This window comes from Geospiza fortis, unplaced genomic scaffold, assembly GCF_000277835.1.
Source record: "Geospiza fortis unplaced genomic scaffold, GeoFor_1.0 scaffold185, whole genome shotgun sequence".
NCBI classification, from domain to species: domain Eukaryota; kingdom Metazoa; phylum Chordata; class Aves; order Passeriformes; family Thraupidae; genus Geospiza; species Geospiza fortis.
The window spans coordinates 312729-337015 of NW_005054469.1; the positions used below are offsets into that span (position 1 = coordinate 312729).

General features: G+C 40.5%; 1 protein-coding gene across 1 annotated transcript in view; it reads left to right on the forward strand.

The window, feature by feature from the left end:
- Nucleotides 1-23306, forward strand: part of SPTLC3 (serine palmitoyltransferase long chain base subunit 3) — an 81622-nt gene extending 58316 nt beyond the window's left edge. Inside the window, exons 9-13 of the mRNA XM_005428042.2 lie at nt 5816-6035; nt 8176-8302; nt 19191-19326; nt 20307-20436; nt 22772-23306. Coding sequence (XP_005428099.1) covers nt 5816-6035; nt 8176-8302; nt 19191-19326; nt 20307-20436; nt 22772-22885 — 727 coding nt within the window. The 3' untranslated portion in view covers nt 22886-23306. The remainder of the gene's footprint in view (nt 1-5815; nt 6036-8175; nt 8303-19190; nt 19327-20306; nt 20437-22771) is intronic.
- Nucleotides 23307-24287: the final 981 nt, after the last annotated feature.

Sequence of the window (24287 nt, forward strand, 5' to 3'; positions counted from 1 at the left end):
ATCACACAGAAATTAAGTGGACCACCAACATTTTACTGACAAATGTTCCCAGGGGTCACATGGCTGGCAGAAAAGGCTCCAGCTGCTGAGCTTTGTTCACTTTTAAATCCTTTATCCTGAATATTGACCACTAGGGAGTGAGAAGGTAGCCTGGTAACACAGAGGTGTGGATCAGCCCAAGAAATGGAGCAAACCCACTGTCAGCTATTTAACTATACTAACTTATAACTGCATTTCCAGATTTATGTTTGGTGTAGAGTTTTCTTTTCCTATAGTTTTACAGTTCATTCTCAAATGAGTTTTAGTTTTCCAGAATTCCAAAACCTTCTGTTGGAATGCAAAATAAAAGCACCTTAAACCTCAGAATACCTGCTTAAAGGAGCCATTAAGTTCCTTCAGCTCCATAAAGACTAAATAATGTTAAGACCACTCATGCCCTGAGTGTCTATGCTGCTGAAAGGCATAAGGTTCTGAAAGAAGGAAGCTCAGGTCACTAATAGTGAGGGAGACCATCTAGCCATCAATCTTGACTCCAAAAAGCATGAAGAAGTTTTGGCAGTAACCAGCCAACTGGTAGCTAAGAACATTTCATATGCAAAAATTAAAAAAAACAAGAAAGCTGGAGAAGGACAGAGTAGAAATACTCTTACTCTTTTCGTGTGTATGTTCTTTCCTTTCTTGGCCCGGGTTTTTTAAAGACTAAAATTTTCCAGCCCCATATTGGCTAATGATAGTTTTCTTGAAGGTTTGCCAGATGTCAAATTAACATTCATCAAGAGGGTTTAAGAGGAGTTAGAGTGCAGTTAGTGTATTCTTCTTACAATAGTTAATACTGCTTTTTATGTTTTTTCCTTAAGTTATGCTTCAGGGACAGCAAACATAGAATTTAAATAACTTGGTCAGAGCCATTCTCCAAGTTAAAATATCTTGATTTGCAAGTTTGGCCCGGCAGATTTTTACAGAAATGCCTTTTCCAGAGAAGTAAAAGAAAACACTAAGCTTTCCTTCTTTAAAAAAATACTGTTATATGGGATACCATAGTCTTAGTATGATGAAGTTTATGGTATGGAAAGAAATTTGCCTTCTGTTTCCATTAGGAGTATCTTAAAGTGTTTACACTTACCAGCTGGCAAAATTTGAAAAGGGTTATTGTTAGCCAACATGAGCATTTCTGGAAATCAGACTTGTGTTTGGAACCATAAACCACAGATTTTGCTTGGTTAAAGCAACTCAAGGCAAAATTGGCCCCTTGACTTGGGAAGCACTCAAGCTACATGTCAAATAAATAGCATTAGGTATGTTTTTGTTTGCTTTTTAATGTCTCTATTATCTTAAAAAGAAAAAAATCATCAAAAGTAAATGTAACTCCTAGTGAAAGCTGGTTTTTAACTTGGACAAGCCTAGGAGCAAATATATTCAGTTTGTGCTCCAAACTGAGGGAGACCATCTAGCCATCAATCTTGACTCCAAAAAGCATGAAGAAGTTTTGGCAGCAACCAGGGCACAAGTTAAACTGACTTGCTAAATAATAATTTTATTATTTGAATTCCAGCTAATGTTTTCCTTGGCTTCCACCATTTCCAGTTCAGGATTAATCAGTTACTGTGTTCTTACATGGTTTGTGGTAGGCTTCTGCTCTCTTCCATGCATGTTTACTTAGGAGTCAGATAGGCCAAGGCTCAGGGCAGAAGTTATGGAGAATCAGAAATTGATCGAAACAGATTGGTTTTCATTTGTTTTTTCCTTACTTTTAATTTAATTTGTGTATTTTCCCTTTCAGCTAAGAAAATAGCTCTGATCAGTTAGATATTGTCCAAAGCCTTTTCATGTTCATTCTAAGTTCCTTGGGATTCAATGCCAATAGTGTAGGAAATTTAGCAGGTTTTTTTGTTGTTTTTTTTTTATTTCCTGGGATAAGTGTCTGGACTTCCAGAAAAAAAATGATGTAACATTTAATGTCCTTGGCCAAGCACCAGCATTAAAGGTTAAAATTTCTATAATTTCAGTGTTGAAATGGAGTTGTATTTGAGGGCAGATTTCCTTAAAATTATTACTCTAAACTACAAAACAAAGATTGTTGTATGAATGTACGAAGTTTATGTAAGAAAACAGTACCTAAAGTAACTGTTAAAGTGTCTTGTGAGTAGCAGGCCAGGAAAGGAGAGATTTTTCCCAATTACAAACTAGCCTGAAAGGGGAACAGATAAACTCTTCAAATGTTGAAAATATAGTGGTACTCTAGGGCATGTTTAGAGATGAAGAGGTGGGATACCTCTTTTCCCAAGAAGTTTCAAGATATAACTGGCCAAAAACCCCATCAATATCATGTCAAGGGCGAGCCTGTATTCCAAGTGAAGTGACCAATCCAAGCACACACCTCCTGTCTCTCAAAGCACCTGGATCCACAATTCAACATCTGCATCAGGAAGAACATCAGTGCTTTGGTGGGGGTTGAATCAAGTTCCAAACTGGAGTGTTCTAAAAATTTAGGATTATCTCTTCACTTCTGGAAGTACGTTCAAAATGAGTGTGTACTGACCCAAGTTTTTGTGCCTGTCCACTACACAAGGGAGAGGAGGGTCAGCTGCAATCTGGAAGCTTTCCATCCCTGCTACCAAGCTAGGAATTTGTGCTACAAGTCATACCATGTAATGAGAACACCTGGCCTGGGCCGAGCCAGCTTTAGTTCGTCTGCATCTGGGGGTTTTTTATGTGCCCTGTGTGCTTGAGCAGATCTGGAAACAGATCAATACATTTGTACACAAAGCTAAGAGGCCCAGCCCACCAAGCTAGGAATTTGTGCTACAAGACAGGATGTCATACCATGCAATGAGAACACCTGGCCTGGGCAGAGCCAGCTTTAGTTCATCTGCATCTGGGGTTTTTTAATGTGCCCTGTGTGCTTCAGCAGATCTGGAAATAGATCAATACGTTTGTACACAAAGCTAAGAGGCCCAGCCAGAGTGAGACAGAACCAGTACAGTTCCCTTCTGGCTCTTTGGTTTAAGCTCCCTTGACATAAACATTTACTGGAGGATTCAGTAGACTTTGCATTTGAGCTACTCAAGGGGTTATGTGAAGCTTTATCTTAAAGCAATTTGAGAGACAGTGGTGTGCATATCATTAACCATCTCCCAGGGTCAAAAGAGAGACCAAGACCAGAGCTGGCAGCAAAACACTTCTCATCTCTGTCATCAGGATGGCTGGGACCTGTTGCAGTGGCAGCGTAGAGCATATACATGACTTCAGCAGCACTTTATCTGTTCCATGGATGCTTCAAGGCCACATTAGGACCTCTGTCAACTCTTGCATTTATGTCAGCCAGCATCTTTCAAGAACAGTAGATCAAAACTGAAACGGAATACAAGTGCCTTGTTTTGCTAAGCAGCTTAGAGTTCCAAGAGAAATCTCCTACTCATATGAGAAAGAAAAGTTTTCATTAAATCTTCTAAATGGTTAAGTCTTGCATCAGCCATGTACCAGCTTCATGTATTCTGGGATTCAGCACAACTTTCCTTCCATTACACAAATACCCAGCATTTTTAATTTACCCTTTTTTACTCTTTTTGAAGTTAAATGCTGTCTCTCCTGCCTGAATCTCCATTAGCCACCAAGGCTTATGATGACCATATAAATGTGGAAAAATGATTATTGTCCTTCTGTGCCTGGCTGTTGTGCCCAAGCATGCAGGAAGGTGGAGGGTGGGATTGCAGTGTGCAGAGGTGCTCCTTGGCTCTCTCTCCCTGCAGACCCACCAGACACAGCTGAAATCTGCCAAGCCCAGCATGTACGATGGTGCACATCCAAGCACATCCAGTACCTCAGTGTCATTTTAGCTGACTGATGCTTTGGCTCTGGGCTATGTAAGGACTGTGGGCCCTGCCCTTGTATTCACTAGGAAAATAGCTGTGGTGGTTTAAATTGCTTCTCCCCCAGCTGCCAACTGCCATTTGGGAAAAGTGAAAAAGCCCAGTCCTCAGGAGCTTGCAGTACAAGCCCACCCTTCTTTGCTGCAAGGGACCGTGGTGCCAACACACAGTCCTACAGCTGCCTCTTTGATGGCTGGGCAAGACAGAAGGACATGATTTGCCAGCAGTCAGCAACAGCCAAAAATATGCCTCCAGGCACACACAGCCAGGCTCTCTGAACCTCCCAGTGTGAAGAGCACAGGCAACCCTTGTCCATGGCTACTCCCCCATGCTGTTACACTAATGGAGACTTGTCTTTGGGCAGGTCTCCTGAAAAACTGGAGACCAGTTTCCAAGTTTACTCAGGAGACCAAAGGATGAAGAAGGACTAAAATTGTGAGAAATTTCCCGAGTGCTAAAAACACATTGTGCTCCTTTTCTGGTGCCAAACTTCCAGCTGAACAGTACAAGTGGCAACAAAGCAGCCTGTGAAAGCCATTGGTCCAGGATCCAAAAGTTTCCAAGGCACTATTGATTGCACTTCTCTTTTGTACTTGCTTTTGTAATATTGTATATTATATATTGCTATATGGGACCACAGTCCATGCTTCTGGTCATCTGAAACTTGTTGCATTTGCAAGTGGATACACCTTAGCTGTGGGCCTTAGCTGCAGAGCTCTGGTTTTCCTGGCCCACAGCACACTGAATTTGTGTTTGATAAGAAGTTTTTAGTCTTTAAAGACCTGCTTACTAGAGCTAGTGGAAGAGAACATGATTAACTCATTATGAAATGAATATTGAGTGCATCTGAGCATATCAAAACATAGCTGTGGTCATCTCACAAATGTTTTCAAGACACAAGTCTTCACAGCAATACTTTGCAAATGCCATCTTTATGGGATCAGAGAGCATTTCTTATTTATCTCCCTGTGTTTTCATTTTGCTGGACACCTCCTCTGTGCCTTCCCATTTACTGACACAACCACCAACAGTGCAAAAGATCATCTCTTCCCCTTTCTATAAATCTCAGTACATCATTAATCACAGAATCATGGAATGGTCTGGGTTGGAAGGGACCTGAAAACTCATCTTGTTCCAACCCCCCCTGTCATGGACAGGGACATCCTCTGCTAAACCAGGTTGCTCAGAGCCACATCCAGCCTGGCCTAGAGCACTGCCAGGTATAGGGCATCCACAGCTTCTCTGGGCAACTTGTGCCAGTTCTGGATAATTTGTTTTCCTGCATGGCTGTAAGAAAGTGAAAAGAAAAGGAATGGAAACTTATTTTACTTTTGATTACTAGGTAGCAGGCTACATTTCCTAAAAAGTTCATATCGAAGCAAAAATTGGCAAGACTGGATTTCAGCTGCCTGTTTTAATCTGTGATTCTGTGAACACTGGGAATGCTTAGAGTTTATACCACCAGCTGTGGGTTTCACATGGCCCATCTCCCGAGTATGTTGGACCCAGCTCCTCTGCACCAGATGAATTTGCTCTAGAGCTGTTATGCCCAAATATTGCCACAGTAGCTGACAATGAAGTAAGCAAGGACCAGTGAATTATAGCTGTTCTTTATAATATTTGTTTTGTAGAGATGAACTGTAGCGTGCTGCTTAGAATAAGTATCTCCACCTTGCTTTACACCTTTCCTTCTCTCCTCTGACACGTTGACAATTTACAAACATCTAAAGACTTTTTGACTGGTTTTCAATGTTTGAATTCTAAAACCATTTAACTCTTTTGTACTGACCTGCAAGTGGGAATGGGCTGCAAGTTTTGGTGGTTTTTTTTGGATTGTAAGTAAAAATTGAGATTCCAGAAGAACTTTGGTGGACTAAGGCAATCAATGGCTATATTTTCTGTCAGTGGAGGGTGTGTTGCTCACCCCTGATTCTCTCCACGAGCAGCATGGAAGGGTCCATCGTACGCCTGCCAGAGATAGTCTCCCTGAAGAACAAATACAAAGCATACCTCTACTTGGATGAAGCTCATAGCATTGGTGCAGTGGGAGCAACGGGCCGAGGAGTTGTGGAATACTTCGGGATGAGTCCCAATGATGTTGATGTATTAATGGGAACGTTCACAAAGAGCTTTGGTGCAGCTGGAGGATACATAGCTGGCAAAAAGGTAGGAGGAAATCATAAACAATTTCACATCAAGGGCATGGGAACTGCTTTTGTATGATGTATGATATTTTTCAGTATCTTTTTGAACAGACTGCTTAACGTGAGCGCTGTTCTAAAGTTAGCATAATTTTTGCTTGGATCCCAAATGCACATCAAACAGTCAGACTTTCTTATTTTTGTCTCATGTTCATATTATGTAATTTGCTTGAGTTGGATTATTCTGTGCCACTCTGATGATTGTTGTTTGTCTTGGAAATGTTTGGACATGTTGTGGTTGGCTAATATACTTCCCTACATTAATTTGCATGCGGATTGCTCATTACTTTGTTTCACATTTGTAAACAGTATGTGAAGCAATATTGAGAGATTGAAACCACAGTTTCATCCACTGATAATAAAATTCCTAAAGAGTTGTGAATTGACATAGTTACATTTTTTAGGAGAATGGAGAAAGAGGTTACTGGGGGCCTTTTGCAATAGTAAATTCTGTGTCCTCAGTTGCTCCGCATACATTAACAAAACAATCTCTTGCCAACAACAGATGTCAACAAAAAGTAGAGCTGAGCTTGCTTTAACTGGGGGTGTAGAAGAGAAAGCACAATCAGCACCATTGTGAAATGTCATTGGTTTTGTTGCTTGACAGAGAGATCAAATGGCTGCTGATTATTTTTTCTTTTCATACCCAGCTGAATGTATTTTTTAAGCAGTCTGCTGAATGAGTGGGAAGCCTGTTTATTCAGCCCATATGGTTGTTGTCAGGATAACATTAATAAGGGTAGCCCTACAGTAGAATAAAAGGGCTATAAGAAAGTATAAACTTTGTATCTCTTACTGTTTTTTTGGGTTTGCCCCTGGAGATCTTAAAACCAAGTGTCATAATAGATCGCGAATCAATTTTCTTTGTTTCCTTGGCTTCCTGAATTTGTATCTGTACATTTATTTCTTACCAAAAATAATGTGGGTAATGTAGCTAGAAAGTATAGAAGGATTAGACCTGTGAAAAGTAAAGTCCCATGTAATTTGTCCTCTAATCCTTGGGAGGTTTCTTTTGGGTGAAAAGGCATCACTCTTTTCACGCCTATGTGTATCGCGAAGTATTGCCTCAGGCTTCTCAACCTTGGAAGGCTGGTCACCCATTCACCCATTTATGTTCCTTTCTGTAGGCAAAAACTCACAGTGGTGCTGTTTATTCTGCATCAGCTGGAGCCCAGAAGCCTTCTTAGCTTTTAACCAAACCCTTAGGAACACAAATGCAATATGGCCAAGCACAACCTGTGTAAGATTAGGCAAATCTTTATCCTCAGCACTGGAGTTACTATGTAGACTCATACAGCATTTTGGTAGTGATTTGTGTTACTCTCACTGGATTTTCTTTTCTGATTTTATTTTTTTAGCAAAGTCAATTTTCAAACAGGTCTCATCCCTTTCTCACTAACATGCACTTAACTTTTAGTGTGGTAACTGTTTCTCTGATATTTCACACTAGGAGATATAAGTTGTTATAACAATGATGATCTTAGTAAGATCTGAATTCCTACTGCATGCCTGAATTCAGGAGAGTTACTGGTGTTTTGGAGATGCCTACAGTATATCAGTGGTTTTTCTAAGAGGACAGATTGTGTTCTTAGGAAATGTTAAAGCAGTTATACCAACACTGACATGACTGTACCTGCCACACTGATTGAAAGTTTTGGTTGAAAATTTATGTGCTTACAGACAAAGATAGATCTCAGTGAGGTTGTTTATCCTGGGCTAGGTGATGTAGCAGAGGACCTATACTGATGTCATATAGGCTTTGTTTCATTACAAGAGGGGAACTGAGCAGCATTATTTTAAGTGCAGCTGTTCATTTGTCTTGAAATCATTTTGGCTCCTTTATAATAAGTCTGAGCACAGAATTAAACATTATTCTATTCCAGATTTTTGTTTCAGCTGTAATTGTCCCACTTATATGGTAAAGCATTTGGACCTGCCTGATGTTTCTTCAGGCCGTGTATTAACAGTGGCAGTCAAGAATGCAATCCAGTAGCTGGTGAAATGTCCTCCTCCTTCTGCACATTCCCACTCCTGCAGTAGTTAAGAGGGAGATCTGCTGTTTGGCCAGCTCAAAGCTCATTCATGCTCTGTTTTGCTTGTGTAAGGACCTTGTGGACTTTTTACGAACTCATTCTCATAGTGCTGTGTACGCCACATCCATGTGTCCCCCTGTAGCAGAGCAAATCATCAGGGCAATGAGATGTCTCATGGGACTGGACGGGACAACACAAGGTAAGCCTCCTTCCTTCCTCCCTCCCTCCCTTCCTCCCTCCCTCCCTTCCTCCCTCCCAGCAAAACATCATCCAGCAGCAAAGTATTGCAATAGCAGTGCAAAAGAAAGAAATCCTTCTTATTGTAAAATTAATACCCAAATCGTCATACTTCTAAGTACTGTAAACCCTGAGGTTTTTTCCATACTCATCCACATGCAGCAGAGATGGAAAGATTTTGGAGTTCTGGCTGTGTTGTTGCCAGCCCATCCTGCTTTACAGCAACAAATTGAAATACATAGATTTCCCTTGGAGTATATTGTCTGACTTTGTAGTGGGTTTCATAAGGATATGACTTCATTTATGGGCTAGGTGCTGTCAGATTAGCTTCTTTGTAAGTGTAAACCTTCAAAATGGCAAGCAACTCAGGCATGGTGCAGCATTTCAGAACAGGTACTGTATGCTAAATAATAGTATGAGAAGATGATTATAATAATTCCTACCTAACTCAGGCATCAATTATGGTTTCCTGAGCCTAGTTTTGTACTACATTTTGTCCCAAAAGAATTGACTGCTTGGTGTCCTGATGAAAAATTAGATGTATTTCTATTCATCACTTTAAGTTGCAGATGCCGCTACTGTCCAATCCTCTCTGTGACCTGCTTTATCCTCTGTGTGATGTTTTATCATCTGTGTAATGTGTTTTCTATACAACAAGCAGCAAAACAACTGTGACATACCTATCCGTTACTGTTTCAAAGCAATGCTGATATGTGTTTGATATTCTAGGACTTAAATCCCAGCATGGAGAAAAAGTGATTGAATTTGTATAGTTTTCTTTCACGAGGGCCTGGGAGTGCTGATATTCTTAAAAATGCAGCTGAAGATACAGATTCTGCTCTGAATTGCAATCTTTTTTATACTGGTCCAGCAGTGCTATTTTCTGTTATAGAATTAATTAGTCCTGTATTAGTCCTCCCTGATAGATATGACTGGGATGAGGTGGGAATGGAAGAGATAAAGGGTAGAGGAGAGCAGGTAAGATACTGCTGTGCACTGTTCTGTTGCAGCGCCCTAGAGGGCTGCTTCGAGCCATGATAGATACAAGGCTATTAATGAGGCCAGAATTTACAAGACCCAGAGTAGAGAAGGAGGGATGGAGAATCCAATCCCAGTGCCAAATGCTGCTGAGTGCAAGGACAAAAGGCAGCAAAACTCCAGCGCGATGATAAAAGCGATGCTTTGGTCATTTTCGCAGAGAAGCCGGAGCATAAAAAACTGCTCCCAACTTGAAATTTGGAAGGTCCTGGTTGCATGTGCTGATGCCTACATGTGTTGGGGATAAGAGAGGTCTCTGACATCCTTCTCGTAGCCTGGGGCGGCGGCAGCGGGCGCGGCTCCTGCCCCGGCGTTGCCGTGAGAGGGCGGTCTGACACTGAGCCTGCCCGGCACTCGCTGACTCAGGCGCTCGCAGATGCTCCGTGTAAAACACGAAACATGCAGAGCATTTCCCGGCCTTCAAAGCCTGATAAAAATGCTCCTCAGCTAGCGTGATTCTGCATGCAGTTCAGTGCAGGATAACAGGAGAACTGGGTTCAAGATGGAGTATTTTAAGATGTGTGTGTCTGTCTTAGGTCTAAGAGTTTGAAGCATTTTCTCTTCAACAAGCAGTGTTGTTTAATAAGACAGTGTTTGGATTTCTGCATGAAATAAGAGCTTATTAAGTCTTCTGCAAATCTGTTATGAAGTAAATTAGTGTTCTGTCATTTTTTTTAAATTGTCTTGTAATATAATGCAAATGAGTAGAAAAACAAATGAATAAATCATATATCACGACTTAGACCATTGCACAAAGGCTAGCAAGCTGGCTGTGATGTGTAAAAATGTTTCTAGTCCTTCTGAGCCAGACTCATTATTTTAGTCTTTTGGGTTTTCTTTCATGTGGGCCTTCCTTCATTAGGCTGTCTTGTGGGCTACAAAAAAACCCCACAAGCCAAAATACGGGGAAAAAAATGCTGTGCTGGACCACACTACATGCAATGCATTGCTTTGGCATTGCAGAGAGGAAGGTGGTGGCTTAGAAAGGAGCAAGGAACAGAAAGAAGGGAGAAAGCACTGTCTATCCTTAGATATTTTTCATTCCAAGGACAATGACCTTGGCAGAGTTCTTTTGGTGCACTGGCATGGAAGGTGGCGAATCCTGCATGCGAGTCGTTCTTGTGAGAGCATGAGCTGTGGAGCAGAGAAGTCTCAAGTAAACTGAAGTTGCTGCAGGGCAGTGTTGACTATGTGTTCTCTGGAAACCTCTTTGATCCATAGAAGGAGTTTATTCTACAATTTATTTCAAATAGCATTCTCTTCCCCCTGGACAATTTGGGGAATCCTTTATAAGGAGAGGTCCACCAAGGGCTTATCTTCCAGAGGTTATTTCTCTAGGGGGTGAGCCTTGCAAAAATCACTGGGAATGTGTTAGAAAATAATGAAATTAGAGTTTGCTAAAAAGTTCCATGTGAGTTAGAGGGTGCTTGTTGGAAAGAGGGTGAAATTAGGGGACAAAAAATGTGTTGACCCAGCGTGTTCTTACATCTGAACTTTGTGACTCCTTGGCAGACTAATAGACAACTAAGAGAAGGAGAACTGACTTGGTCATTTAAGTTGCCACTCAGAAAAATCCATTTTTTTTAGTCTTCTTTATTTTCCCAGATATAAGAGATTATAATCTCTTTAATTTCTTGCTGTTTATTCTCCACTAATTTGTTAAGCAGCTGACTTAAAAAAGAGTAGCAAAGATGCAGTTATATAGTAGGTAATGCCAGAGCCAGAAGTGCAGATAGTCCTTGTGTATCCTGATGTGTATCCAACTGATTCCCTATTTTCCTCTTTTATTTTCAATTAGTAAGAATATGGTTGATTGGAAAATGAATCAAGATAGGCATTTCCAGGATAGGATCTGTTTAGGGGATGCATGACTGCAGGATATGAATAGATGTTTATGGGCCCAGGGAGTACTGCTTCATCACAAGGAAGGAACAAGTTAGCACCTTCAGAGTAATTCTGTGAAACCTAAACTCTTCAGCTGGAAATTACCCACAGCCAGTGTCTGTTCCACACTGAAAGGTGTAAACATGTGGGTCTATCCCACATCAATATTTGTGATAGTTGTGGGACATCAATGTCATGATAATGCCACTGGGAGGATATTACAGAGCCCAAGCCAGCTATTACAGTTGAATTTATTTTGCCATGTTTTCTGTGGTGACTCAAGAAAATGAAGGGTGAGAAATGCTAATTTAGGAGAAGGTAGTAGCTCCCTCAAAACTGATACACAGCATTGTTCCTGCCTGGGAAGGAGGAACAGGTTGAGGTCAATATTACTATTATTTCTTGAGCAAGTTGCTCAAGAAGAAACTGAAACAAAATATCTGACTACAAAATATGCAAATGTGAAATCAAATTTTTAGTGGAGTAAAAGTCCTGTTTTTCTCAGTGCCATGTTTTACAGAACTCTGAAAATCAATGTCTTGTAGAACAAAACACATTTGTTCTTAGTGCCATAACATCATAGACACTTTCATAGTTCCTATAATAGAGTTGTTCAAAAGTGTATGAACTTCTGGCAGCTATATTTCCTCTTGTAATGTCATAAGGCAGCAAGTTCTGCAGTTCAGCTCATGTAGTCTATTAAAAAAAAAAAAGAAATAATTTTTATCCCTCTTAAGCCTTTGTGGCCTTTTCATCTCAAATGTGTCTCTGCTCATTTATTAGGAAATATGGGAAGCAGAAGTTCCCATGGCATTTACTCTTTATAATTCATAATATAGCCATTCTTTATGTGTTTTCCTCGTGGCTTTCTCATTACACCACTGGAGATACCTCAGGAAACTCAGCAGCTGCCTTAGTGGTTTTATCCCGTGATGACACTGGAGTTGACTCAGTGTTTGGACCCCACACAAATTTGCAAGTACACTTACTTGCATGCAACACAGCCCCTCCAGCTGTGCCCTCAGACCTTTTCTTCCTCCCCACTTTCTGCATGAGAATGCTGAAAGCATATTTTTACACTTAAATTTGATAGGGATAAAATAGAACCACTAGGCAGACGGAGTTAAAACTGCTGGGAAGTCCAAAGCAATTTTTTTGATGACTAATAATAGATTATACTGGTGCAAAAAGCAAATTGCAGCATTTGTAAAGGAAACTTTTTTTTTTTCTGTTTAATGCATGGCAAACAATAATTCACCAAGCGAAGTGGGCATTTTTATGTTTTTATGGGATGCTGAAACATTTAAAAGTTTGCCCTGTGGAATCTACAAGTAAAATATGTTTTGTTAAAAGATAATTCCTGAAGTTGTTTAGACTGTGTTTCTTTAAAATGTTCATTTACTTTGCCATTTGTGCTGATTGGTTTATCTTTTTGGAACTACTTGTTTTCATTTGTGTTTTTAGCAAACTCTTGAGTTCTTGCATTTGAGCTCGTTCAAACTGTGAGAAATGGCAGAATGCTCTTTCTGTTTTGGTTTGGCATTAAAGAAATTGTTTTTAAAAGGTTCCTTTTAAAGATATTTTCATCAGCCTCAGATTTTTTGTATGACTGGAAGACCAGCTCCTTAAAATCAGTTTCCATCTTCCTCTGCTATCTGTCCTCAACAGTCTTTTGAAAACATTAGTTTTGCTCTGTCAGGATGCTCTGTAAATTTAGGAACCTTAGCTATGACCTGACATAAACCCACACTGGTGCAGGGAAGTGCAGCCTTGTCCTCAGTTCCTCCTCCCCCTGCCTATCCCCTTTCTCGTGCCCCTTCTCCCTGTGCCAGTGTGAGTGTTCATGCAGCCATGCAATGAACTGAATCAGAGCACTGATGTAGCTGAAAAATAACCAATCCTCCCACAAAATGGTTAGCCCACACCCAAACTGGTTCCCAGGGCCGATCTGCCATATGGCTCCATGAGTGCCACTGTCAGGACTTGAGCAGCTGGAGCCAAGAGGAACAATCCATTTTGCAGCAAAATAAATCTGTGCCAGACTGGACTGACCATGATACTATTGCTGTAAGCTTTAAATCTGCAAGTGATTTAGCAATGGACCCCTTGGACCTGCTCAAAACAGCTTGCAGAATCAGTCATGCCAAATAAAGCCTGTCTTTTTCAAATTCTCATTTTGCTGCTTCATTCAGAGGGGATTGCTTCTCTTAGGTCCTTAGCAAGCAGAATGCTTGAACCCTGGCTTAACTTAAAGTTAATATTCCCAGTAAGGATGTGGTTACTTTTCAAGCCCTTAAGCACGTTTATTCCCTGTTTGCACAGCATTGGCTCCATGACTAGGGCTCCCAGTCATGACTACAGTGAAGATATTAGTGATGATAATGTGCTGCCACAATTATTGTTTGTCTAAGGTGAACATCACAGTGGATGATGAAACAGAGCTAAATTCTGACATCTTTGCTCAAAAGGAGGGAGACATGCTGTTCTAGTGCAGACACTGCCATGTGATCCACCTGCCACAGGACATCAGATGTATCCATGGAGGGTCAGTGGATCTAAACAAGCAGGAAACACTCTTTGGACTAAGAGTGTTTGCAGTGATTTGCAACATCTTTGAGGATTAATCAAATTCTGCCTCATTTGCAGTCACTTTTTTTCATATTCAAAGTTATTTCATACTCAAAGTTAAACCAGTGCTGTTCTCCTCTAGTAGACCCTGCCCATGGATAGATGTTCCCTGTATCCTGACATAAGCATCAGTGGTGGGATGGAGCCCTCTGTGATTGATCACCTGTGCTGGGAGGAAATAGGACTCAGCCAAGGCTGTCCCTGCACTCTGTATTTGAATAAAGTGCTGGGAAGGCAGATCTGACTCATTCAAGAAATAAAGTACAAATGACTGAATCTTTAGAGTTTTTCTCCTTTCTGCTTCAAGTGAAATTGCTATTTTTCTTCCCTTAATCTTCTCTGAAAAAGTGTTTTACAGCAGTTCACAGTTAAAATAAGTCCTTAAGGGATTATTTAGCAACTGAATTAAGTTGAAATTACTAGATTTCTAGCTAGCATTCGATTGTAGAAGTAAATGTCTTCACTTCTCCCCAGTTCGTAGCAAAGTTATTTTTTATGAAGATTGTTTTATCTGAGAACATATTTCCTTTAGGTGCCCCGGTTTTATAGCATTCTATTTGTGATTTAATGCATATGGAGGTACATGTGTGTTACTCTTATAATGGAAACAGAGGGGAAAAAAAGGAAATCTTCCATCTGCAATAGTTTAGTGGGAAAGAGCTATTGTTTTCCAGGTTTTTTCAGCCTATGGAAGATTGCTTTTTCCTAGCTAGTTGTTCGTAGAGGAAGGCAGGGAGTTGAGTGCTCCATCCAAGGAACACTGACACTGTACAAGTTCAATGGTGTAACTAATTATCTAGAAAGGCCCTATGGAACAACAGCTGGAGAAGATTAAAGCAGGTGGATTTGTGTCTTGAAGAGTCCACCTCCTGCCAAAAACCAGCACGGTGTGGGGTTAGCTTTGCTGGCATGGATTCAGGAAAAATATCTCTCCTTCACCTCCTACACCTGAGATCTTGATATGAAAAGCTCCAGGTTGCTTATTCCTCTTTTCAATAGACTGAGTCACAACTTCCAAGGGTAGGAGCCGACAGGAAGAGTTCAAAGGTGGAATGTTTGTGTAGGAATTGGACACAGGCAGCTTCTCTGCTCATGAGCATTTTGCAGAAGGCAAAAGCAGACATCTCTGGAAGAGGAAAACGAAGTTTTGTTTTAGAGAGCTGATAGTTTTATCGCCTCTTTTGCTTCCAGGATAAGGTCCTCAGCTGGCATGAGGAGCAGAGTTCTATTGAAGTGCATGGGGCTGTGCCAGGTGAAGCCAGCCTAAGATCAGGCCCTCAGATATGTAGTCAGAATGCCTTCCTGATGCCAGGTGCTCTGAAAATGTGTGACGAAGCTTCTGCCAAGTCTGTTACTCCAAGTGGCTCTCTTAAAAAGTTGGTTGCTTCAAAGAAATTATGAGCTACTGCATTTTATTATTTATCTCTCTCTCTTGCCTTCTTTTGGTATTTTTCTTTCAACTAAACCATATTAATTTTGAGCTATAAAGCTTTCTAAAAGCCTGTATAAATTAACGAGCTAAAGCCAGCAGTATGCAATGATCCATGTCACATAAAAATACAATCAGCATTTTTCCCAGAATTGCCAACACCTTAGAACTTTGCAGTAAACCAAATATTTTTAAAGTGGTGCAACCAAATGAAAACTCTAAATTTGCCAGCAGAAGGTGGATTGCTGATGCAGTAAATCTGCTTTTCTTATACCATCCAGGCAATTAATCCTTTATTTCAGAAAAATTCCCATAAACCACCTATGTGTGTTCCCAGCAGCATGAAGATAACTTGTGAAATTTGGGAATCGTTTATTGTTCACTTTTCTCTCCTTCTGTCCCTTCTTAATTTAGCCAATAAGAAGATATAGAGCACTTAATAAAGTTGTTCTCAGCCTTAGCTGAATACTCTGGAGCATTAGTGTGCTTAGTTTTAAATAGAGGAGTGTTGGTATTCCCTGTCCAGGCTGGTTTTTTTCCAAACATATGCTGTGTTGTGGTTCACATATTTCATGGAATATAACTCTCTGGATATGCTGCATGCTGTGCTATAAGCTCTCTGCATAGACTGTAAATCCTCAAGGATTTTGCAAAGTAAGAATTTTTTAACACATATTTACTGTCTAGGGACCCGATCCTCTAATTAGTCCCATACAGGTAAATTCTTACACCTACATAGATGCAGGCATATTCTTTTAGCTCAAGGGTCTGCTCGGATGATTTTGACTCAATAAATATTAAAGGATGCAAGATCCCAGCCTCAGGAATCAAAGAAAATGCTTCCTAAATGTGGTGCTTTTAGTTAAACATCCCACAGTGAATTTGGATTAAGACCTGATTCTAAACTGAATTCATCACTCTTAATCTGGAGTGTGGGGGGAAAATCAGGCCAGTGAGACAAAAATAAACATTTTGCTCAGATCTGCCTCCTTATCTGATGTTGGAAGGTCCCATAAAAGAATGAAAAAGAGTGTTGAAATACAGCTACAAATTTTAATGTTTTTATTGCTCTTACTGGGACAGCATATAAGAAGTCTGCATATATGATGTGTGTCTGTGGTCTTTGACCACAAAACTTAACATGAGAAAGGAAAGTGTTGACATTTGGTAAAGAAATAGGTTCCTCCCAGCCACCCACCCACAAATACAGAGTGTGTAGCAATCGTCTCCTAATGTGCCTTTTTTCCCTCCAGATATATGTGAGTGCTCTGATCTTTTATTTGGCTCTTTAATGCGTCCCTGCAAATGAAATTAGTATTCTGGGATATTGCTAAAACATCCAAGTGGCTCTTTTGCATCAGCACTGGCTGGCTTGAAATGAGCTTCAGAGGGAGCCTTGAAAGGGGGGATCTCGCATCACAAACTGTTTGAGGATGTAGAACCAGGAAAGGAAGATGAGAAAAGGAAGAGGTCTGTGACTTTTGGGGGGTTGCCTGAACCTCCTCTTTCAGCTCTAAAGTTTCCTTAGCTGGAGTCTAAATTTCCAGCACTAAAAATAAGTGGAGACAAAACTGTTCGACTCTGGGTCCTGCGCATATGGTTTGATAAATAGCGAACAGCACAGCCTGGAATCCTGTGTGGCTCACACTGTGTTTCCAGCTCTGTGGTAAACACATGAATAGAAAGGAGAAGGCAGCAAGGCTTAAACTGCACTCGCCAAGAACATCTGCATTTATGAAAAGCTTTCCCTAATTGAAAATCTAGTAGTTTCAAATGCTTTCCAACTGAGAGTTTGGAAACTCGCTCAGGGGCTGCTAAGATAGCAAGAAACAGCAGTGGCTTTGAGCACTGAGTTCAGGTTACTCCCCCACCCTCCTCCTCATAGCTTGGACATTGAGGAGGTGCTAATAACATCTTTACAATTTCTAAAAAGGGAAAAATTCTCTTTTTAGACTTCAACCACATTATTCTGTGGTTCTCTAACTCCCTGTCCTTACCATCATCTCCCCTTCCCTTCTCCTCCTCCTCAATACTTCCTCCTGTTTCTTTGAGATCTACTACACCAAAAATATTTTTGGAAATACCACAGACTATTGTTTTTATTAGTGACTGGAAAGCTTTGTAGTAGGATGCTTTTGTGTTTCATTTGTTTTCCTTGCTCTGGCACAGCTGTTTTTGCTTTAGCAGCATTAGAGAGATAGTTAAACTATTTGTGGCCTTTTCTAACCCAGCAGATCTCTTCCACTGAGTGCTTTAAACTGAATGACTGAGACTCTAAGTAACAGGTTGTCTGCGTGGGCAGTTTTGTGCATGAAGTTACAAATGCACTGTTTTTATGAGATCTCTTAATTTGTTCAAGCAAAACACCGAACACTGTGAAGCAAGTCCCAGTTTCCCTATAAATTTCCCAGCCAGAACACTGGCAGAACCTTGACTCTGGAGGATACAGAACAAATGAAGTAGTAGATCTTGTTCAACCCTACATATGTTGAGAAATATTAATGTAGAAGAGGTTCATGTAAGTGTGCTGATCCCCACTTCAGGCAAGAGGGAAAAGGAAGAAAAGTCAGAGCAGATGCTGGGGGCAGAATGTGGTCTGAGGACAAATCTACCAAAGGTAGCATGTAGCTGCTACAAGTGCCTTACTGGCCACTGTGATTACTCAGAGCAAGATGGGGAATTAGGAAGCTGGCATCCAGTCAGAGAATGGTGACAGCAGAAAGTGGTAAATGAAGAATGAAGCCAACAAAATATAAAGTAAAATGAAAACATAAATGGAGAGTGAAAACATAATATCTGTGCAAAGGCAAAGGGAAAAGAGGAAATGAATTGCACTGGAGGTTTCAGTGTTCATGTCTGGTGACATAATGTAAGTGAAATTGAAAGTATGGGCTGATGAACAGCAGGAGTATGAAAGTTAAGAGTGTAACTGTGTCCTGCTAACTCCCAGTCTTACCACACATTCTCACCACCTCTGCTGGGCAGACACAAGCTACTGAGCAGTGGTTAGGTTTGGAGACTCCATCTGCCTAAGGGTGGCTTGGCAGTTTTGTTTCTGGCAAGGTCAGGCAGATGCAGACCTGGCTTACTTTGGCTGTGTGAACGTGAGCTGGCACTGGGCAGGCATGTGGGCATGGAGGAGGTGGCACCATGCCTGTCAGCACCTCACAGCAGTGCAAAAGCAGCACATAGATCAGCTCACTGATTAGAGATAATGCAGGTGCAATGGTGGAAGGACATATTATATCTCCTACAACAGTACTGTTTCTTGCCTCTTTATGCAATGGGTTGGGAAGCAATTGCACTTGTCAGAAACCACCTCCTTTGTGGCACTGCAAAGGAAATGGCTGAAATGTCTTTTCAAGCACATTTTTCTCTGCTGTTTTTTGTCTTTTTCCTTTATTAAAAATAATTTTTTTCAACTCTCCTGTCAGTTTTGCTGGGGTCCCATCTGTGGAGCCATGGCTAAATGAGGCCAGGGATGATGCAGAGATAATAGTCAGTTACATTGAGAAAGAAAATACTCGATTTCCATGTCCTGTCTGCACTACTTCTCTGTAGGTGTGTGTCATCTAGCAGACTTTACTTAGCACAACAAAGTCCAGGGAATTGTCCATATGTCTATCCCCAGACAGGGACTGTTTCTGTCCATGGGAAGGCACCTCACAAGTACAGGAGTACTAGCCATCCATCCTACAATGCCATAATAATCAATGTAGCTGCATTTAGCTCATTCCATGTTTTTCTTCTCAATCAAATAGTAACATTCACATTTCAGCCAAACTGTTATCCCCCAGCCCTGATTCTTGCCTGTGACTAGACTCCAGTTATGATCTTTACACTGACTTTTGTCCTGACTGGCTCATTTCAGGGCTCCAAAGAGTGCGTCAGCTGGAGAAAAACACAAGGTACTTCAGACGAAAACTGCATGAAATGGGCTTCATCATTTATGGCAATGATGATTCTCCTGTTGTTCCCTTGCTCCTTTATATGCCTGGTAAGATAGGGTAAGTACTGAAAAAGCCTTGCTGGCAAAATAAACACTATTGAAGTTTGTGGGTTATTTGGTACACACTGCAGAAGATGATGTTCTCTGTGGTAGGTGCTTCCAAGGAGAAGCATACACTGTAGTTTGAATTTGTCATTTAGTTCTGTTTTCCTTTTGCCCCTAGGTTTAATTTTGAGTTGTTCCAGATGTCAGAATTTTAAATTTTTTCTCTTTTCCTTTTTTAACATGGTCTGGAATAATACTTTTGATAACATTTTGAATTTGAATTTTTTTGATTTTGAATTTGTAATTATTAAAGGAGACACATTGCCTTTGATGTATGAACTGGTTCAAAAGGATGCTTTTTTTTTCCCATCTGATCTTTGAATGGTCTTTACATGTTTTATCATTCAGTTCATCTCAAGCACCACTTGTGCAGTGACTTGGACACAGAGACCAGAAGTCAGAAGTAGCATAATGGAAGTGTTGAGCTGTAGGAAGTATTTGCAGGTAGCTTAGGGTGCTGTGGGCTTTAGGTCTCATACATGCTACACAAGCCTTCCTAACTAGCAGATCAATTGGGATGGCAAATAAACCATCACATAGATTTTAGGTTTATTCCTATTGGTGTTCAGGAACCAAGAATTCATACCTTCCACAAGCCCAACCCCTTCCATCCTTATGGACTGTGAATGCCCACATGGTTTGATTTGTAGTCAGAGATTTTCATTGACATAAATGAATCATGTCTACCTGCAGAGCCCTCTGTTCCATCACATTTCTAGTATTTCACACCCTTGGCTTCATGAGCTGCTAAGCAGCAAAGAATCTCAGTCCTGCCGGTAAATTTCTGGCTTTTACAGAAATCAGTGGGAATATTCAATCAATTGAAAACAGGATTTAACCTATTGTTGCGTTATGTGTGAATGTTTTCTGTCTGTGTTCAGTTTATTGGGGATAATTTATTTTTGATTTTTCTCCTGCTTTTTCTCTCCTTAGGGCTTTTGCAAGACGCATGTTAGAAAAGAACATCGGGGTGGTCGTGGTTGGGTTTCCAGCTACTCCTATCACAGAGTCCAGGGCTCGCTTTTGCGTGTCAGCTGCACATACACGGGAGATGTTGGACACGGTGAGTGCAGCACATGTCCTGCCCAAACCAACTTCAGGTGCCAAGGAGGTCAGGAGAAGCTCTGCCTCTGTTACTTTGAATCTCAATAATTCATTTTTACATTTGTTTTCGTGGCCTTGGCACTTGATCTTTTAAGCCATTTGAGCCTTATACATTTTATTTTCTGAAATAAGTTATGAGACAGTTAATTTCTTACGTTCTTCTATTTCTAATAGTGACCAAATCTGTCATCACTAATAAAAACCTACATGAAAAGCACAGCAAGACACAAGTTAAATGCTATGTCAAAACTATCAGAGTAGGAAACCTGAAACTATATGGAAATAACTGAAAATCAAGTTTTCCATACCCATAGTTCCATTCCATATTTCCATGTGTTTCTTGAACTGCAGAAGTATATGGGACAGCCTTGGGGGTACAGGTGGAAATTGCAAACAGTTTTGGAACTGTTTGAACCTAATCAAGTTTAATTGGTGCTGTCTGGAAAGTCTCAGTTCTGTATCTTTCTCTGATATCAGAAATACCATTAAGAGTGTGTTGAGACTTCCATCATAAACCTCTGTTCCAGCATGGAAATATGTTTAAAATAAACTCTTTGAAATTTTTCATTTCCTTTTTTTGCCGAAGGTGTTTTTGGCCTGGCTTGATACACTTCATTCTCAGAATATGCCAACTTAGAGGCATGAAACAAAGAGGCTTAACAATAAATTTCAGGCTTTGCTTTTCCTCTCTTTGCATGAGTGTTGATGGTCAAAGCAAAAAATCCTTGAACACAGAAAGGCATTTGGGTTAAATGTGCCACTGGTTCATGCAGACAAGCACTGGGGCCTGCAGAGAGCTCCTGCATCTCCTTTTGCATCCTGAGATACACGTGGATGTGGGGGCTGGAGCCCTGCCCTGCTGAGCAGCTCCCATACCAGTGTAGGTAGCTTTAAAACAACATCAAAAACCTGCTTTGCTTGTGTGCAGTGTAAAATTGCTGCTGCTTTTAAAGGTTCAGTAGGTATTAACAAGGCACAATACCAAGGTAGCATTTTGTAGAACAGAGCACAGCTATGTTCTTGTGTTGGTACTCTACCAGCTTTTGCTGTTTGGCTGTGAGGATTTTGGTTTATGTAACTGCTAACAGGAAATGAAGTTGAACTGAAGATTTATCTCTTGAGGTTGCTGCTTTGATTTTTTTCCTTTCTCCCCACCCCCAAATGTCAAGCCCACTTCATTTTTGGGCCATCATGGTGCATTCACTTCCTGCTACCTGCACCTTGCTGCTTCAGGGAAGGTCTGGCACCCCCAGCCACCACTGAACACGCTGTGCTTTTGCCACAGTACTTGTGGGACTCTTACAGCATGGGGGAATGGGAATGCCCTGAGTTTAATTACTTGCGGAAAGAAAGCTTTTAGGACAAAACACTTTGTGGCTGTGCCTAAACCCAGGGTAACAACAGGTAACAAGCACAATGAAAATGTTTCCCTTTTGTATCTCAGCCTCCAACTAAAGAGAAAAGATCCACGCAAGGGCAAGCTCCCAAGAATAACTTCCTTAATGACCTGGAAGCTATCTTTCTGCATAAACCATTACTAAATTACTTCTTTTTGTTCTAAATTACTTTTTGTTTATGAGCTTGTTTTAGTGGCTTAACAGAAACAGGCTTAAAATCAAAGTTGCTGTTTCCTTCTTTGATGCCAAAAAGTTGGCTGCTCTTGAATGGGGGTCAGATGCTGCAAAACACTGAGCTGCTTCCCTATGGTACAGAGTTCCTCAGCTACTTTTTGAATCCACTGGGAGCTGGGGACACAGCTCAGCAAATTGCATTACAGTATCAATGAACAAATATTTATCCCTGTGATATAGAAAATAATGGCATTCACTAAAATGATCTTAAACTATTCAGACTATTTATGCTGACTCTGCTCAGCACTGTGAGCTGAGTACTACCTAAGAAAATGCATTGGCAACCCCAGTCTTTGGGAGCTACAGAGGAAAACTGAAGTATAGCCTCACACATTTCTGTTGCACATGCAAAGATAACTTTTTATTTTGGTTGTTACGTCTCTGTGCTTTTGGAAAAAGTAATTTTTTTCATCTGTGCTCAATTAATGTACTTACTAATAAACCATAACCTACTGAAGGAGTAAATTCCTTTCTCATAGATGCTGTTGTACATCTACAACTGCACTGATGTTCACTGTTGTAGACTGAATGCAAAATTTGCCCATTTGTCCTTTAAACTTTAATTGATTTTTTAAAATAATCTTCTTGTTCTGCAGTAAAGTAGAAGTTAGTAGAAGTTCATTGCTTTTCCAATAGAATTGACAAAGTCTCATGGTCTTACAGGTTTTGAATGCTCTGGATGAATTGGGTGATTTTCTACATCTGAAATATTCCCGGTATTCCAAGTCATCTCATCCTGAACTGTATGAAGAATCTAGGCTTGAACTTGAAGATTAAGTTTTCCACCCATGAAAAGAACATTATGATGCTATGAAAGGGCGGAAAACCTGAAAACGAAACAATACAAATGCATTTCTTCCCTTCTAAGGACAATTTTTATTTCTCAGTTAATTGAAAGGAGGGGAAGCTCAGGTGTTGCATCACGTTGTATCAAACTTCTGTATTCAAGAGACTGAAATATTGATACAGATCTGCCTCCCCAGGAGATCTGTCCTTCTTAAGGTTTTTGATGCAGAATGAATGCATCCATTGATCCAGTTGGTAACGTACAGCTTTTGATATGGCCCTTTTTTATGAAGAGGCTTCAGATAGTCTTAATTGTGACTGAAATAATAAAGTTTAAAAAGTTAATAGATTCCAGTGTAATATAGCTGAGCTTCATCAGTGAGACTGATCTGTTAAAGAGCATAAATCGAGACGCCGGTGTGGACTGCTACAAAGGAATGAGCAGAAAGTGATTTTTTTAACTAAGTTGCACTATCATGCATTTCTCCAAGGACAGAAAGTGTTAGAAAAAGGCTAATGCTGAGAGCAAGAAAAGTAGCCTGATGAGATCATGTACTTCTGACAGCAGGTTATGGGAAAGGGAAAATTCCTCCTCTCCACAGACCTATTCTTGGTCACCTAAATGCACTCTAAATTTGAATTGTATAAACATTTGGGCTTAAACATAAACAGAAATGCTTTTCTGCCAACCCATTTGACCTACAACCTATCACATCTTATCACTACCTAAGTTCTTCAGTAGGCTTGCTCCCTTTTTGTGGGGCAGTAGTAAATAATTTTAATAAACATTTAACTTTCCCATAAAAACCTTGATCAAAACAGTCAGATACTTGCAGTTCACAAACTGCAGATGACATTTATGGGCTCATTCCTAAGTTTCTTGAACTACTTATGGGCCTCATAAATTGACTAACAAGTACATAATGCTGAAGCTGTTATGTGAAGAAGTTATGTGAAGTTCAAGATACCATAAGCAGTTCTGCCACCTGCTAAACAGAAAACTCCACCATTTCTATACATGCTACAGTCATCCATGAAATAACATTTCTTGAAATATTTTTGTCTGTTTTATGCATGGCAGGGGTTGTTCTGTCCAGGTTTTGTTTTTTTGTTTGTTTGATTTTTTGTTGGTTTTTTGGTTTTTAAAATAATTATTGTATCTCCTGAAGAGGAAAATGCCCTTGTCCCCTTGTCCACTGCCCAAGTGACAAAAGCTCAAGGCTACCTGAAGGAATTGTTCCAGCCAGCAGTTTCCCAGCAATGCCAGCAGCCACAAGCATCAGGGTTGTGTGAGCTGAGGTGCTGGAAGGAGATTGGAGGCTTTTTCCTTTTTTTTTTTTTTTCCCAGCGTTGAAAAGCAGTTCTGCAGCTTTAAGAATGAACTCCGAACAAT